This window comes from Carya illinoinensis, chromosome 5 (assembly GCF_018687715.1).
Source record: "Carya illinoinensis cultivar Pawnee chromosome 5, C.illinoinensisPawnee_v1, whole genome shotgun sequence".
NCBI lineage: Eukaryota > Viridiplantae > Streptophyta > Magnoliopsida > Fagales > Juglandaceae > Carya > Carya illinoinensis.
In genome coordinates, this window is record NC_056756.1 from 1,265,523 (window position 1) to 1,281,875 (window position 16,353).

At 45.4% G+C, this 16,353-nt stretch overlaps 1 protein-coding gene across 2 annotated transcripts in view; it reads right to left on the reverse strand.

The window, feature by feature from the left end:
* Nucleotides 1-297: 297 nt before the first annotated feature.
* LOC122309073 (stress enhanced protein 1, chloroplastic) overlaps nucleotides 298-16,353 on the reverse strand; it is a 32,536-nt gene continuing 16,480 nt past the window's right edge. The window contains exons 3-5 of one of the 2 annotated variants that reach the window (XM_043122431.1): nucleotides 2,368-2,543; nucleotides 478-593; nucleotides 298-391 (exon numbers count right to left, since the gene is read on the reverse strand). In XM_043122431.1, coding sequence (XP_042978365.1) covers nucleotides 489-593; nucleotides 2,368-2,543 — 281 coding nt within the window. In that variant the 3' untranslated portion in view covers nucleotides 298-391; nucleotides 478-488. Of the gene's footprint in view, nucleotides 594-2,367; nucleotides 2,544-16,353 lie in introns of both variants that reach the window. The other variant, XM_043122430.1, reaches the window with a different exon arrangement.

The following is a 16,353-nucleotide window of genomic DNA, read 5'->3' on the forward strand; positions in this document are numbered from 1 at the left end:
GTCGAAAGCAAGAATCTCATCAAAATACATCGAGAATACAGTCGATGCATGCATGGAATTGTGCAATAGGCAGCCTCAGCAGCATTTTTGGAAGCATCCCACTTATTTCTATCCATAGTGGAAAGGAAACCCACCACACAACATCACCCACGCCAACCCCCCCCCCCCCCCCCTTCTTTTTCTGTAATATGATAGACTAAAAGGTATTCTGTGAACCTTTTAAATGCTATATATAGATATGATGCTTGTCTGAAAAAAGAAAAGAAAAGAAAAGAAAAGTTGGACAAAATACTCCACTGAGAAATAAGTAGAAGTAATTGTCACTGAGAAAAGCTTTTACATACAGTTTCCATATCTAATACATTCTCCACTCTTAATTTCATTGTTGGCACTGCAACAAAATTACAATAACCAATGAATAAGAACGTGATATTGTAAAATATTCAGAATTACGAAAGATTTACAAAATGAAGCAACCTAAATTGCGATCAATCTTTTGAAGCAGACTGGAAGATGAAAATTGCCGTCAAAACACCCACCAATCCGGTAATTGCCAAGGCTACTGTAGGTAGGGGAGACGTGAGCCCAAAATTCTGCAAAACAAAAGGGAAAAAATAAATCAAGCATGCATTTTATGGAATAATTATTATGTGTTGTTCTTCTGTTCATATTTGCTTGTGTGTACAAGTTTATCTGTGGAGAAAGAGAGAGGAAGGGATGGGTGGAAGCTTTCAATTTCAGCAAAAGAAGTATTGAAACCAAAACTATTTGACATACCCCAACTTCCAAGCTACAGGATACAGATTAAAATCAAACAGAACATGGCGGGAGAGGTAGATTTTTCCAGAGTCCATATCTAAGCACTGATAGCCACGATGATTATTGCTGAAGCCAAGAAAGACACATTTTTTTGAGCTAAAATCAAGCTTGTGTTTATTGAAAGGATGAAGGTATGGCCAGCATGCACATCCAAAAATGCGAAGGATAGAGTAAACAGGTTTCTATTTGAACAATTTTTCAAAGGGAGACATGGCATGCAAGGGAGATGTAGGCAGCCTAATGATAACAAATGTGGCCATCGAAAATGCTTCATCCCAATAAGAGTGAGGAACTGAAGATTTGGATAAGAGAGATAGACCACTCTCAATTCCTAGTAGCTAGTATTGTGGTTACAAACTACCTATACATTGACCTCTTGTCCAGGACCAGACCTAGGAGCCCTTTGCTCCTCTTCTTTTGGTGGGTTGCAAATTAGAGATACCATTCCCTTTTCTACCAAATGAATTTGCATGTTTTTCATCGCACGGGGTTCCAAATAATACCCGCAATCCCTTGATGTATATATCCCATATTTGTGCCAAATGGCATGGTTTACATATATTTTTATATGTATCATTTCCATTGCAAACATGCTTCAAATGGTCATCAGTAACGGGCCTAATAATAATCAGTATTTGTGGGGATATACTTTTGACTTTACACCATTAGAAACGGGCCTCAAATCTTCATCAGGAAACAATAAAGTAATAATAATCCCCCAAAGTTCTCTCATATTGAACAGTTATTGTGATGCGACACTGGAGAAAACCAGACTACACGACGATAATGGTTCAGACATCATCTAGTGTCTAAGGCAATCCTCTTTAATAAGATTTCAATCAGAGATGTCGAACATATATTTCTTTAGAGAAGGATTATGTATGTGTGTGCAAACAATAAGGATGGAGGGGCAAAAGAGGGGAGGGAATAGGGGGTGGGTTTGTTTGATTGAGTTTTCACTCAAACGATTAAACCAAAAGGTTCTTCTTCGGTTTTAAATCTAAAAAAACAATTTAAAAATGATGCTTCTAACAGAGGGAAATATAGTCATTGCGTCTCAAATGAGCGGTTGATACTTTTTTTTTTTTTGATAAATAAGAAGTATATGAAATCATGAAAGAGCCTAGATACAAGCTAAGAGCTGCGAAAAGCAGCGTAGAAATCATTGAAAGAAGTGCCATTCGGTTCAATAGAAGAAGCCCAAAGTAATAAGGTATGATAACAAAAGTCCCTAAACCCTTCCGGTGAAGGCTCCTTCTCCTCAAAACAATGGCTAAAAAGCAAGCATGAATTTTTTATGAGACGTGATATGCAACAGCATACTACATATACGAAACTTTTCCAACATATGCTGCACTATTATAGAACATTTTGATCATTCTAATTTCTTACTGAGTTTATTACTCTGACATTTCTTTTATTGGGCTTTTTACTAAAACTGCAAGTTGTAGCCCACCTTGTTAACACACTGACAGATGCTGATAATAAAAACCATGTTTGAAACTAAACTAATAGACACTGCAAAGCCAACCATTGCATGCAACATACCTCCAGAAGTCCCTTGCCTGTTGCTATCTCCACACTAATAGCCACTGCAAAGCCAACCATTGCAAGCCGGCCTAGCCATACATCCACACTGTTGCCATCCTTGGTACTTTGTTCACATCTTATGGAAAATGACATAGCTTTGAGTGCAGGCTTCCGACAATAAGTTCTGCGTATCACTACAAATGGAAGCAAGCATCAGCTCCCACTGCTGAACTTATAATTTAGAAAGTGATCATTTAGTCACCAAAAATAGTGAGGAAGATTTGGAACTAAATTTATGGATACTCTCTCACTCTCTCTCGTGTGTTTTCTTTGCATCCATACAGAAAATAAGGGGGAAGGGCGAATAGAAAAGCCATACCATCTGAGAGAAAGAAAAGATGAGAAAAAGAAAGAATGACGAAGTTTAGAATGGACTTTTGATGACATAAATGCAGTCTGAACTTCCGGAGTAATAAGGAAAATACAGATTCTCCTCCAGACTGACACCATGATTCATGCACTTGCTCTCCATGTTGTCTTCTTTCCATACATAGCTTAGTCTTCTTACCTTGTATAATGTAATCTGTTGATGATACTTTCCTTTTACATGTAATATCAATATATATATAATGTACACGAACACTCTGCCTTAGTTGAGGTGAGTTTACAATAATCTGCTATTACATTTTCTTTATGGTATCACAGAGCCAGACAAAGACAAACGTCTGGGTCCTTTCTTTTCTTTCTTTTTCTTACCCTCATGGCCTCTACTACACCTACTATCTCCTCTAATTCCACTTCCTCCTCTGCTACGCATACTCTCTCCCTGTCTGCTCCTCTTAGTCTCCTTACCATAAAACTCACCAAAGACGACTTTCTCCTATGGCGAGCACCAATCTTGCCATATCTTTGAGGGCAACAACTGATCGGGTATGTGGATGGCTCAATCTCATGCCCTCCTCCGATCCTTCATGTCACCTCCACAGATGATGAAAAGATCCACACCATCCCAAATCCTGCATAATCCCACTGGTACAATCAGGACCAAGTAATTCTTGGTGCCTTAATGTCATCTCTCTCTGAGACTATTATTACTCACATGGTGGGACTAGAAACCTCTCGAGATGTGTGGAATGCACTTGAACGTATGTTCTCCAACCATGCTTGACCTTGTGTGGTTGGGATATGTCTTGAGTTATTGACCCTCAAGAAAGGTAGTATGTCAATTTCTGAATACTATCAGAAAGTGAAGTCCTCAGCCGATACCTTGGCAGCGGTAGGTGAACCTCTTCGTGACTGACGTACTTACTTGCGGGTTTAGACTCCTCCTACAACTCTATAGTCACCTCTATTGCAACTCAAGTTGATTAGTTTTCTCTTGAGGATGTCTTTGTTCATTTACTCAGCTTTGAACTGCGGCTAGAGCAGCAGAATACTGCTATCGACTTGTCCATTGGCTCAGCTAATGTAGCAACTCGCAGTGAGCAACCCCATGGTCGAGGAGGCAGATTCCCTCAACGCTCTTCCTCAAACAATCGAGGAAGAGGCAGCCGTAGCAGTGGTTGAAGTTTCCAAGAACAACATTCTGGAGGCTCATGCCTTGTATGTCAAGTATGTGGCAAGCATGGCCACAATGCCGTGCAATGTTATCATCAGCTGGACCTTACATATCAGGGTATGCAACCAAATATGCAAGCCTTTATGGCTCACTCTCAGGCACCAAATGACCTCAGTTGGTGCACTGACACGGGTTCCACACATCATCTTACCAATGATTTCCAAAACTTACATCTGGGTGCAGAACCATTCAATACCATCCAGGTTGGGGATGGAACAGGTTTGCCTATTCGCCACATTGGTTCATCCAATCTCTCTCTTCCAAATTTGACCTTTAAACTTCATTCAGTTTTACGTGTTCCTCAGATTAAAAAGAATTTGATTTCAGTCAGTCAATTTACTACTGATAATAACGTGTTTATTGAATTTCATGATGGGTATTTTTCTGTGAAGGATGAGTGCACACAAAAGCTCCTGTTCAGCAGCAAAACTGAGGGTGGTCTTTATCCTTTCCAACCTATCAAATCGTCTCAAGCTCTTTCATGTCAGCGTGTTCCATTAGATGTTTGGCATTCTCGTCTTGGTCATGCCTCCTGTGACGCCCCCAAATCCCCACGTCCGAACACAGGGAAATCGAGACGTCCGGATGGTGACAACCCGGGTCACCACCCTATCGACGGGTGCCAAGTGTGTGCAAAAGCAACAAATGTGCACGAAGAAACACGCAGCGGATAACGAAAGTCATAACTAAGTACTAAAATTTTTCTTAACGTAATACAAGCTGTTTAAAACGTACATAGATAAAATATTACAAAAAAACACAAATACAGTTTTAAACAAATATAAAACATAGCATCAGCAACCCGGCGGAGCCGCATCCTCGGGCTCAGCCTCCTCCTCTTCGTCCTCTAACTCTGCACTAAAAGCTACGGGACCAAAAATGGTACCGCAGGTAAGTAAAACCCAAACACTACCAGATAAAAACACATAGAACTCAAACAATATGCGTGAAACATGCCCAATGCACTAAACCCAAAGACACAGTTTTCCACACACGCCAAAAACCCATTTGGCCCCAAAAACACACCCTTTCCGAAAAACACGCCAAAAGTCACATTTGGCCTTTATCCGACTCAAACCATTATCCATTTTAACCGTATGCACCATGACCTCCCCTAGGGGTCATCCGCACACCCTGGCTCCAGTGCCACACCGCAGAGTACCACCACGCATGTGACACCTAACGAGCGATGCCCAGTTCCGTGCCCCGCACGTTCGTAGCCAAGCATCCTCTAGCCCTCACCAGCGAAGGGCCACGGAGTCGGTGCGTAGAGCGATGCCCGGTTCCGCGCCCGGAACGTTCGTAGCCAAGCAACCCCTAGCCCCCGCTCCCGACGTCTAGAGACAACTCAGGGGACATCACTCAGTTTATTCCGCTCCCGAGTGACCAGAGGAGCTCCACCAGGATAATACCCCATCCCGGCTTGGGGTCGTGATACACACGCACCCGTAAGACCACTTACGCCAATACACAGGCTTTTCACACATAAACAAAAACACACGTGCATGCACCATGTAATGCCATATCAATGCATAATAAAATAATCCAACAACATAAAACAATAAAACAAGCAACTCCGTCCTCCATCCATCTGACCCCCGAACTCCTCGGACTCAGTCCGGAATCAACCAACCAGCAGATTAATTAATTGAAAGAGCAATATATATTTAAATCTGAAAATAGGGTTTGGAAAATACTTACAGCGCTATATAGCAATTTTAGAAAACACGAGGCGTTGCAAACGGCGGCGAAAAAGCAACGTCACAGTGAAAATTCACTGTGGTCGTGGGTTGTGAAAAACCCACTTTTGAATGGGGACAAACTAGGGCTTGGGATCGATAGGGAATGGTCTAGGGATGGTTGTGAAACTATTGGAAGTGGTGGTTGGCCGTGGGTGGCGGCGGAATCGCAGGAAATAGGCCGGATTTTCCAAAAAGGAAAGCTAGCTCGTAGGAGCTATTCCGGTGGTCGTTGGAGGCCGAAAATGGGTGGGTTAGGACGGCAAGGGACCGGTGATGAAGTGGTGAAGAAATGGTGGCCGGAGGTGGAGCGACGGCGGCGGATCGAGGCAAAAGCCGTGCGGCTTTGTTGGGCGTTTTCCGGCCAAACGGCCGGCCGGATGGGGCTGAGGTTCGGTGGGGTGGTGCGCCGAAGGGAGACGAACCGAACGGTGGGGATGGTGTCGCCCACGGTGGTCGGACAGCGATGGGTCGACGGTGAGAAGCTTCCGGCGTGAGGGAGAGAGAAGAGAGAGAGAGAGGCCGGGGGGGGCTCGAGCGGGAGAGGAGAGAGGGAAAAAGAAAGAAAGAAAAAAAGAAAAAGAAATGAAAAAGGAAGAAGGAAAAAGAGAAAAAGGAAAAAGAAAAGGGAAAAGAAAAAGAGATGTAGGGAAAAAGATGAGGTCTGATCCTCATTCCGAGAAACGAAACTAAACCGCCAAAAAGAGATTAAAACTCACAAAACAACTAAAAGAAATAAAACACAACATCAATTAAATTAAAAACAATTTTAAAACGCAAATAAATTAAAATAAATAACTAATATATTAATTAAAATAAAAACAATTATTTCAGCGAAAATACACTCAAAAGCGGGTCATCACATCCTCCCCTCCTTGAAAACAAATTTCGTCCTCGAAATTTGCAAATCAACCACCAACTTAAAACAAGCCACAAGAAAGCCCAAAAACCAACTGTGATCAAGATTAAGACACATACCTTCTCTATTCGAACAAGTACGGGTACTGCTCCCTCATGTCCGCTGCTCGCTCCCAAGAGAAGTCTTGAGCTAACGGATCTTCCCAAGCCACTTTAACCAAAGGTATCGTCTTGAACCTCAACTGTTGCTCCCTCCAATCCAAGATCTGCGACGGAACAACTTCATAAGTGAGACCCGGTTGCAACTGAATACCCGCTGGGTCGACGAAGCGTGGTTCTTGCTGTCCAAAGCTCTTCTTCAGGGATGATACGTGGAAGACATCATGAACATCCCCAAAATAATCTGGCAAAGCAGCTCTATAGGCGACGGACCCTACTCTCTCCAGAATCTGAAAAGGGCCGACGTACCTCGGATCTAGCTTCCTCTTCTTACCAAAACGCTTAACACCTCTCATGGGAGAGACTTTAAGGTAAACTCAATCACCAACTTCAAACGACAACTCTCTCCTCCTGATATCAGCGTAACTCTTCTAGCGACTCTGAGCTGCCGCCATTTTATCTCTGATGATCCGGACTTGGCTTTGCATCTCTTGAATTATTTCGGGTCCAATTATCCTATTCTCCCCAACTTCATCCCAACACAACGGCGACCTGCACTTTCTCCCATAAAGAGCTTCATAGGGAGCCATCTGAATGGTCGCATGGAAGCTGTTATTGTATGCAAACTCGATGAGCGGCAAATGGTTTTCCCAACTTCCTTGGAATTCCATGACGCATGCCCGCAACATGTCTTCCAGGGTCTGAATGGTGCGCTCTGACTGGCCGTCTGTCTGCGGGTGATAAGCAGTACTGAACTTCAACTTAGTACCCAAAGCTGCCTGCAAACTCTTCCAGAACTGCGACGTAAACCTCGGATCTCGATCCGACACTATACTCTTTGGTACGCCGTGTAGCCGTACTATCTCTTTGACATACAAACGGGTCAACTTACCCAAAGAGTCGGTGTTATTAACAGGCAGAAAATGAGCACTCTTCGTTAACAGGTCCACAATCACCCAAACAGAATTCTTCCCACTAGGCGTTCTCGGCAAACCCACTACGAAGTCCATCGTGATGTCATCTCACTTCCACTCAGGAATAGGGAGGGGTTGAAGCATACCTGCAGGTCTCTGATGCTCGGCTTTCACCTGACGGCATGTGTGGCATTTCTCCACATATAAGGCAACGTCCTTCTTCATTCCATCCCACCAGTAATTTTTCTTCAAGTCTCGATACATCTTTGTACTGCCGGGATGAACTGAATACGGGGCCACATGAGCTTCCGCCATGATCCGTTCTTTGAAATCTGAGTCCTTTGGGACCACTCTGCGATCTCGAAACCGAAGTATCCCATCATTATCCATGCTATAATGCAACGGCCCTCGAGATTTTCGGACTCTTTTCCTGATGTTCAGCAGCTTCGGATCCTTTCTTTGGAGAGTTTTCAATTCTTCAAAATCAGTTATCCGAATATCAAGAACCGAAGACAAAATCTCTAATTGCTGCGAACTCTCTATAAGGAGCCTTCTCATCCCACAAAGCAACGACTCCAATTCTGACGGCGCGGCTTCATCTTCCAAATGTGACTTCCGGCTCAAAGCATCAGCAACTATATTAGCCTTCCCCGGATGGTACTTGATCTCACACTGATAGTCACTGATTAGCTCCAGCCATCGCCTCTGCCTCATATTCAGATTTTTCAGGGAAAACAAATGCTTCAAACTCTTGTGATCGGTAAAAACCTCGCAAGCTTCCCCATACAAGAAGTGCCGCCAGATTTTGAGGGCAAAAACAATCGCAGCCAATTCTAGATCGTGCGTCGGATAATTCTTCTCATGGTCCTTTAGCTGACGAGATGCATAGGCTACAACCCGTCCTTCCTGCATAAGGACACAACCCAAACCAAATTTAGACGCATCACTGAAGACTACGAATGGCTTATGCGGTTCTGGGAGCGCTAACACTGGTGCCGTCGTCAACCTGTTCTTTAATTCTTGGAAGCTTCTCTCACATTTCTCTGACCAAACAAATTCTGTATTCTTCCGAGTCAAAGCTGTGAGAGGTCCGGATAGGCGAGCAAAACCCTCTACAAATCTTCGGTAGTAACCGGCGAGCCCCAAGAAACTCTTGACCTCGCGAACTGTTGTCGGGCGCTGCCATGACAAAATGGCTTCTACCTTACTAGGATCAACAGCCACTCCGCCTCGGGAAATTACATGCCCAAAAAATTTAACTTCTTCCAACCAGAATTCACACTTACTGAGCTTGGCGTATAGCTGGTGTTCTCTCAATCTCTCAAGTACCAGACTAAGATGATACACATGCTCTTCCACATCTCGGGAATAAATCAGTATATCATCAATAAATACTACCACAAAGGAATCCAGATAAAGTCGAAACACTCGATTCATTAAATCCATGAACGCTGCAGGGGCATTAGCTAACCCAAACGGCATCACCTTAAATTCATAATGCTCATACCTCGACCTGAAAGCAGTTTTAGGCACATCCTGGTCTCTGATTCTCAGCTGGTAGTATCCCGACCTCAGATCAATCTTAGAAAACACGGCTGCTCCTTGAAGCTGATCAAACAAATCATCTATCCGCGGGAGAGGATATTTATTTTTGATGGTCACCTTGTTCAATTCCCGATAATCAATGCACATACGGAGGGTTCCATCTTTCTTCTTAACAAATAAAACTGGTGCACCCCACGGCGACGTACTAGGCTAAATAAATCCCTTCTCTACCAGTTCTTGCAACTGAGTCTTCAACTCTTTCAATTCAGCCGGTGCCATGCGATAAGGAGCTTTATGCACAGGAGCCGCTCCAGGTTCCAAGTCTATAACAAACTCCATCTCCCGAACAGGAGGTAGTCCGGGCAAGTCATCCACAAACACATCGGGAAATTCTTCCACAACTGGAATGTCTACCAAAGACTTCTTCTCAGACGGCGTGGACACCATCTGCACCAAGAATGCATCCGCTCCCCATGCAATCTCTCGTCTTGCCTGAATCGCCGATATAATTATCGATTTTTCTTTTAATCTACTCCCCACAAATTCCAGACAATCACCATCTGGAAGCTGAAAGCTAATTATCCGACTTCTGCAATTAATACTCGCAGAATATCGGTATAGCCAATCCATCCCGAGGATGATATCGAAGCCCAACAGCTTGAACACCACCAAATCCGCATCCAAGAACCTTCCCTCAAAATTTAACGGGCATCTCAAAGCAATCTTGGAACACCACACCATCTCACCATCGGGTAGAGCCACTACCATAGACTTCGGCAACGACTCCGTGACCAAATTACACACCCGAGCAAACGTGGAAGATACAAACGACCGTGAAGCACCGGAATCAAACAAAGTACAAGCATAAAACTCATACAAACGAACTCTTCCTGAACCAAACACATCAACCCATGAAATCCAAGAAGCAAAGAATAAACCACAAATACCAAAAATTAAATCCAACTTAAGATTAAATTAAACCATACCTGTAATTACTCCAGCATCATGGGTCGCTGGTGCCTCATCATCCACCTCTCCGGTTGTGACAGCATAAACCCGGGCTTGCACTGCTTGTCTCGGGTTGGTTCTTTCACCGTGTCTACCTCCACGGCTTCCTTGAACTCTGACAGAGCAATCCCAAGCGATATGTCCTACTTGGCCGCACCGGTAACACTGGGGTCCGCTACTCATCCGGCACTCGCCCTCATGAGCTCTATTGCAAGCTCCACAAATAGGCACCCGTCCTCCCATACGAACACCTGAGGACATTTGAGGTCGAGTTCCGGTCCGCTGAACAAACTTCTAGGGCGAACCCGAGCTGCTTCCTTCACCAGAAAAACTCCGCCTCTTATGCCCTGGAGGGGAGCCCACACTCAGATTATTTTCCCGCTCCACAAGGGTGGCCACATCCACTAATTCCTAAAAAGTGGATATCCGATGGCTGACCACCATACGGCGTATGTCAAGACGTAGCCCCTCCTGGAAACGATCTGCTCGCATCTCCTCAGTGGCGACAAGGTGAGGAGCAAAGCGCTCAAGTTCTATGAACCTCCGGGCGTACTGTTCCACTGTCACGCCCCCTTGGACCAGATTTGAGAACTCTCTTGCCTTTTGCTTCCTTACCGATGCGGGAAAGAAGCGGTCATTGAACTCCTTCTTGAAACGCTGCCAGGTCACCACAGCGAAAGATCCCAGTTCAGCTTCCAACAACACCCTCTTGGTATCCCACCAATCAGAAGCGGTACCTTGCAAGAGATAGCTGGCGTAGAGTACTTGCTGTGCCTCAGTGCATCCACACACCTCAAAAGTTTTCTCCAGATCTTTGATCCATTTTCCAGCCTGAAGTGGATCCTCATTTCCGGTGAAGTGTGGAGTCCTATGCGCCAGGAAGCGCTCATAGGTACATCCGGCTTGCACCATGCTACTGGACCCTCCTGGATACATCCAAGGCCCTCCCTGATATGGTCAGGGACCTCCTGGTTGTGGCCAATACCCTCCTTGTTGCGGACAAGGCTGTGATGACCCCTTTTTGAGTGTATTTTCGCTGAAATGGTTGTTTTATTTTAATTAATATATTAGTTATTTATTTTAAATTTATTTACGTTTTAAAATTAGTTTTTAATTTATTTGAGGTTTTGTTTTATTTCTTTTAATTGTTTTGTGGTTTTTTTTTATCTTTTTCGGCGGTTTGTTTCGTTTTCCCGGAGTGAGGATTGGACCTCATTTCTTTTCACATCTTTTTCCTTTTCTCTTTTTCCTTTTTTCTTTTTTTCTTTTTCCTTCTTCTTTTCTTTTTCCTTTCTTTTTCTTTTTTTCTTCTTTTTCTTTTTTCTTTTCTCTCTCCCCGCGTCCGAACCCCCCCCGATCGGCTCTCTCTCTCTCTTCTCTCTCCCTCACGGCCGAAGCCTTCTCTCTACCAGCCCACCGCCGTCCGGCCACCATTTGGCTCGGCACCGGTCCCAAACTCTTCCCCTCCCTCCGGCGCACCACCCCTCCGAAGGCCACCCCCAACCGGCCGGCCGTTTGGCCGGAAAACACCCAACAAAGCCGCACGGATTTTGCTCCGATCCGCCGCCGTCGCTCCACCTCCGGCCACCATTTCTTCACCACTTCATCACCGACTCCTTGCCGTCCTAACCCACCCATTTCCGGCCTCCAACGACCACCGGAACAGCTCCTACGAGCTTAGTTTCCGATTTGCACTTTCCGGTCATTTCCGGCGATTCCGCCGCCACCCACGGCCGTTCATCACTTCCAATAGCTTCACAATCATCCCTAGACCATTCCCTATCAATTTCGTGTCCTAGTTTCTCCCCGTTCAAAAGTGGGTTTTTCAAACCCACGGCCGCAGTGAATTTTCACTGTGACGTTGCTTTTCCACCGCCGTTTGCAACGCCGCTTGTTTTCTAAAATTACCGTATAGCGCTGTAAGTATTTTCCAAACCCTATTCTCAGATTTAAATATATATCGCTCATTCAATTTATTTATTGTTGTTGGTTGTTGATTCCGGACTGAGTCCGAGGAGTTTCGGGGGTCGGATGGATGGAGGACGGAGTTGTCTGTTTAATTGTTTTATGTTGTTTGATTATTTTATTATGCATTGTTATGGCATTGCATGGTGCATGCACGTGTGTTTGTGGAATTGTGTGAAAGGCCTGTGTATTGGCGTGAGTGGTTTTACGGGTGCGTGTGTATCACGACCCCAAGCCGGGATGGGGTATTATCCCGGTGGAGCTCCTCTGGTCACTCGGGAGCGGAATACACTGAGTGATGTTCCCTGAGTTGTCGCTAGACGACGGGAGCGGGGGCTAGGGGTTGCTTGGCTACGAACGCGCTGGGCGCGGAACCGGACATCGCCCTACGCACCGACTCCGTGGCCCTTCGCTGGTGAGGGCTAGAGGATGCTTGGCTACGCACGCGCGGGGCGCGGAACTGGGCATCGCTTGTTAGGTGTCACACGCGTGGTGGTACTCTGCGGTGTGGCACTGGAGCCAGGGTGTGCGGATGACCCCTATGGGAGGTCATGGTGCACGCGGTTAAAATTGGATAATGGTTTGAGAGGCCAAATGGGACTTTTGGTGTGGTATTGGGCCAAATGGACTTTTGGCGAGATATTGAGCCAAATGTGACTTTTGGCGTGTTAGTTAGAAAGGTTGTGTGTTTTTGGGCCAAATGGGTTTTTGGCGTGTGTGGAAAACTTGTGTTTTATGGGCTTTGTGCATTGGACATGTTTCATGCATCTTGTTTGAGTTTTATGTGTTTTTATCTGGTAGTGTTTGGGTTTTACTTACCTGCGGTACCATTCTTGGTTCCGTAGCTTTTGGTGCAGAGTTAGAGGACGAAGAGGAAGAGGCTGAGCCCGAGGATGCGGCTCCGCCGGGTTGCTGATGCTATGTTTTATATTTGTTTAAAACTGTATTTGTGTTTTTGTAGTATTTTATCTATGTACGTTTTAAACAGCTTGTATTACGTTAAGAAAAATTCTGGTACTTAGTTATGACTTTCGTTATCCGCTGCGTGTTCTTTCGTGCACATTTGTTGCCTTTGCACACACTTGGCACCCGTCGATAGGATGGTGACCCGGGTTGTCACCATCCGGACGTCTCGATTTCCCGGTGTTCGGGCGTGGGGATTTGGGGGCGTCATAGGTGGTATCAGAGCGGTTGGGCTCTGGGTAAAACCACGTGTCCCGTAGGTAGTACCAGAATGTTTTTTTTTTTTTTTTTTTTTAAGTTGTGTTTTAAAATTTATGTTAAGTACAATTGTTTTATTTGTTTTAATTGTTTGAGCTTGTTTGTTTGTTTGTATTTATTTGGTTATGTTTTTGCAAGCTGGTTTCTTTTGTTTCTTGCTGTGTGGTGTTGGTTTTGTTTTTGTTGGTTTTATGATGGTTTTATTTGTTTTTTTAAAGGAGGGTCAAGAGTGGTGTTGTGACAGGAAAATGGGGAGACCAAGGAAAAATACTCAGGAGCCACGGGACAATACCTCCAAGGATGACTCCATAGCCGAAGCAATTCGATAGATGACGGAGTTTATGCAACAGAGTGCGAGGTCTCAACAGGCAGGGCCTTGGCCACCACAAGAACCTTGGCCACCACAAGGGGGTCCTTGGCCACCATCAGGAGGACCTTATCCACCGTCAGGAGAGCCTTGTCCGCAACAAGGAGGGTTTTGGCCACAACCAGGAGGTCCCTGGCCATATCAGGGAGGGCCTTGGATGTATCCAGGAGGGTCCAGTAGCATGGTGCAAGCCGAATGCACCTATGAGCGCTTCCTGGCGCATAGGACTCCACACTTCACTGGAAATGAGGATCCACTTCAGGCTAGAAAATGGATCAAAGATCTGGAGAAAACTTTTGAGGTGTGTGGGTGCACTGAGGCACAGCAAGTACTCTACGCCAGCTATCTCTTGCAAGGTACCGCTTCTGATTGGTGGGATACCAAGAGGGTGCTGTTGGAATCTGAACTGGGATCTTTCGCTGCGGTGACCTGGCAGCGTTTCAAGAAGGAGTTCAATGACCGCTTCTTTCCCGCATCGGTAAGGAAGCAAAAGGCAAGAGAGTTCTCCAATCTGGTCCAAGGGGGCGCGACAGTGGAACAGTACGCCCGGAGGTTCATAGAACTTGAGCAGTTTGCTCTTCACCTTGTCGCCACTGAGGAGATGCGAGCAGATCGTTTCCAGGAGGGGCTGCGTCATGACATACGCCGTATGGTGGTCAGCCATCGGATATCCACTTTTCAGGAGTTAGTGGATGTGGCCACCCTTGTAGAGCGGGAAAATAATCTGAGTATGGGCTCCCCTCCAGGGCATAAGAGGCGGAGTTTCTCTGGTGAAGGAAGCAGCTCGGGTTCGCCCCAGAAATTCGTTCAGCGGACCGGAACTCGACCTCAAGCATCCTCAAGTGTTCGCATGGGAGGACGTGTGCCTGTTTGTGGAGCTTGTAATAGAGCTCATGAGGGCGAGTGTCGGACGAGTAGCGGACCCCAGTGTTACCGGTGCGGCCAAGTGGGACATATTGCTCGGGATTGCCCCGTCAGAGTTCAAGGAAGCCGTGGAGGTAGACACGGTGGAAGAAACCAACCCGAGACAAGCAGTGCAAGCCCGGGTTTATGCTGTCACACCCGGAGAGGTGGATGAAGAGGCACCAGCGACCCATGATGCTGGAGTAATCACAGGTATGGATTAATTTAATTTTTAAGTTAGATTTAATTTTTGGTGCATTTGGTTTCTTCGTTGTTTTTTTTTTTTTATTTCATGGGTTGTGTGTTTGGTTCAGGAAGAATCCGTTTGTATGAGTTTTATGCTTGTACTTTGTTTGATTCCGGTGCTTCACGATCGTTTGTGTCTTCCACGTTTACTCGGGTGTGTAACTTGGTCACGGAACCGTTGCCGAAGGCTATGGTAGTGGCTCTACCCGATGGTGAGATGGTGTGGTGTTCCAAGGTTGCTTTGGGATGCCCATTAAATTTTGAGGGAAGATTCTTGGATGCTGATTTGGTGGTGTTCAAGCTGTTGGGTTTTGATATCATCCTCGGGATGGATTGGCTATACCGATATTCTGCGAGTATTAATTGCAGAAGTCGGATAATTAACTTTCAGCTTCCAGATGGTGATTGTCTGAAATTTGCGGGGAGTAGATTAAAAGAAAAGCCAATGATTATATCGGCGATTCAGGCAAGACGAGAGATTTCATGGGGAGCGGATGCATTCTTGGTGCAGATGGTGTCCACGCCGTCTGAGAAGAAGTCTTTGGCAGACATCCCAGTTGTGGAAGAATTCCCCAATGTGTTTGTGGATGACTTGCCCGGACTACCCCCTGTTCGGGAGATGGAGTTTGTTATAGATTTGGAACCTGGAGCGGCTCCTGTGCATAAAGCTCCTTATCGCATGGCACCGGCTGAATTGAAAGAGTTGAAGACTCAGTTGCAAGAACTGGTAGAGAAGAGATTTATTCAGCCTAGTACGTCGCCGTGGGGTGCACCAGTTTTATTTGTTAAGAAGAAAGATGGAACCCTCCGTATGTGCATTGACTATCGGGAATTGAACAAGGTGACCATCAAAAATAAATACCATCTCCCGCGGATTGATGATTTGTTTGACCAGCTTCAAGGAGCAGCCGTGTTCTCTAAGATTGATCTGAGGTCGGGATACTACCAGCTGAGAATCAGAGACCAGGATGTGCCTAAAACTGCTTTCAGGTCGAGGTATGGGCATTATGAATTTAAGGTGATGCCGTTTGGGTTAGCTAATGCCCCTGCAGCGTTCATGGATTTGATGAATCGAGTGTTTCGACCTTATCTGGATTCCTTTGTGGTAGTATTTATTGATGATATACTGATTTATTCCCAAGATGTTGAAGAGCATGTATATCATCTTAGTCTGGTACTAGAGAGATTGAGAGAACACCAGCTATACGCCAAACTCAGCAAGTGTGAATTCTGGTTGGAAGAAGTTAAATTTCTTGGGCATGTAATTTCTTGGGGCGGAGTGGCAGTTGATCCTAGTAAGGTAGAAGCCATATTGTCATGGCAGCGCCCGACAACAGTGCGCGAGGTCAGGAGTTTCTTGGGGCTCGCCGGATACTACCGAAGATTTGTAGAGGGTTTTGCTTATCCGGACCTCTCACAGCTTTGACTCGGAAGAATACAGAATTTGTTTGGTCAGAGAAA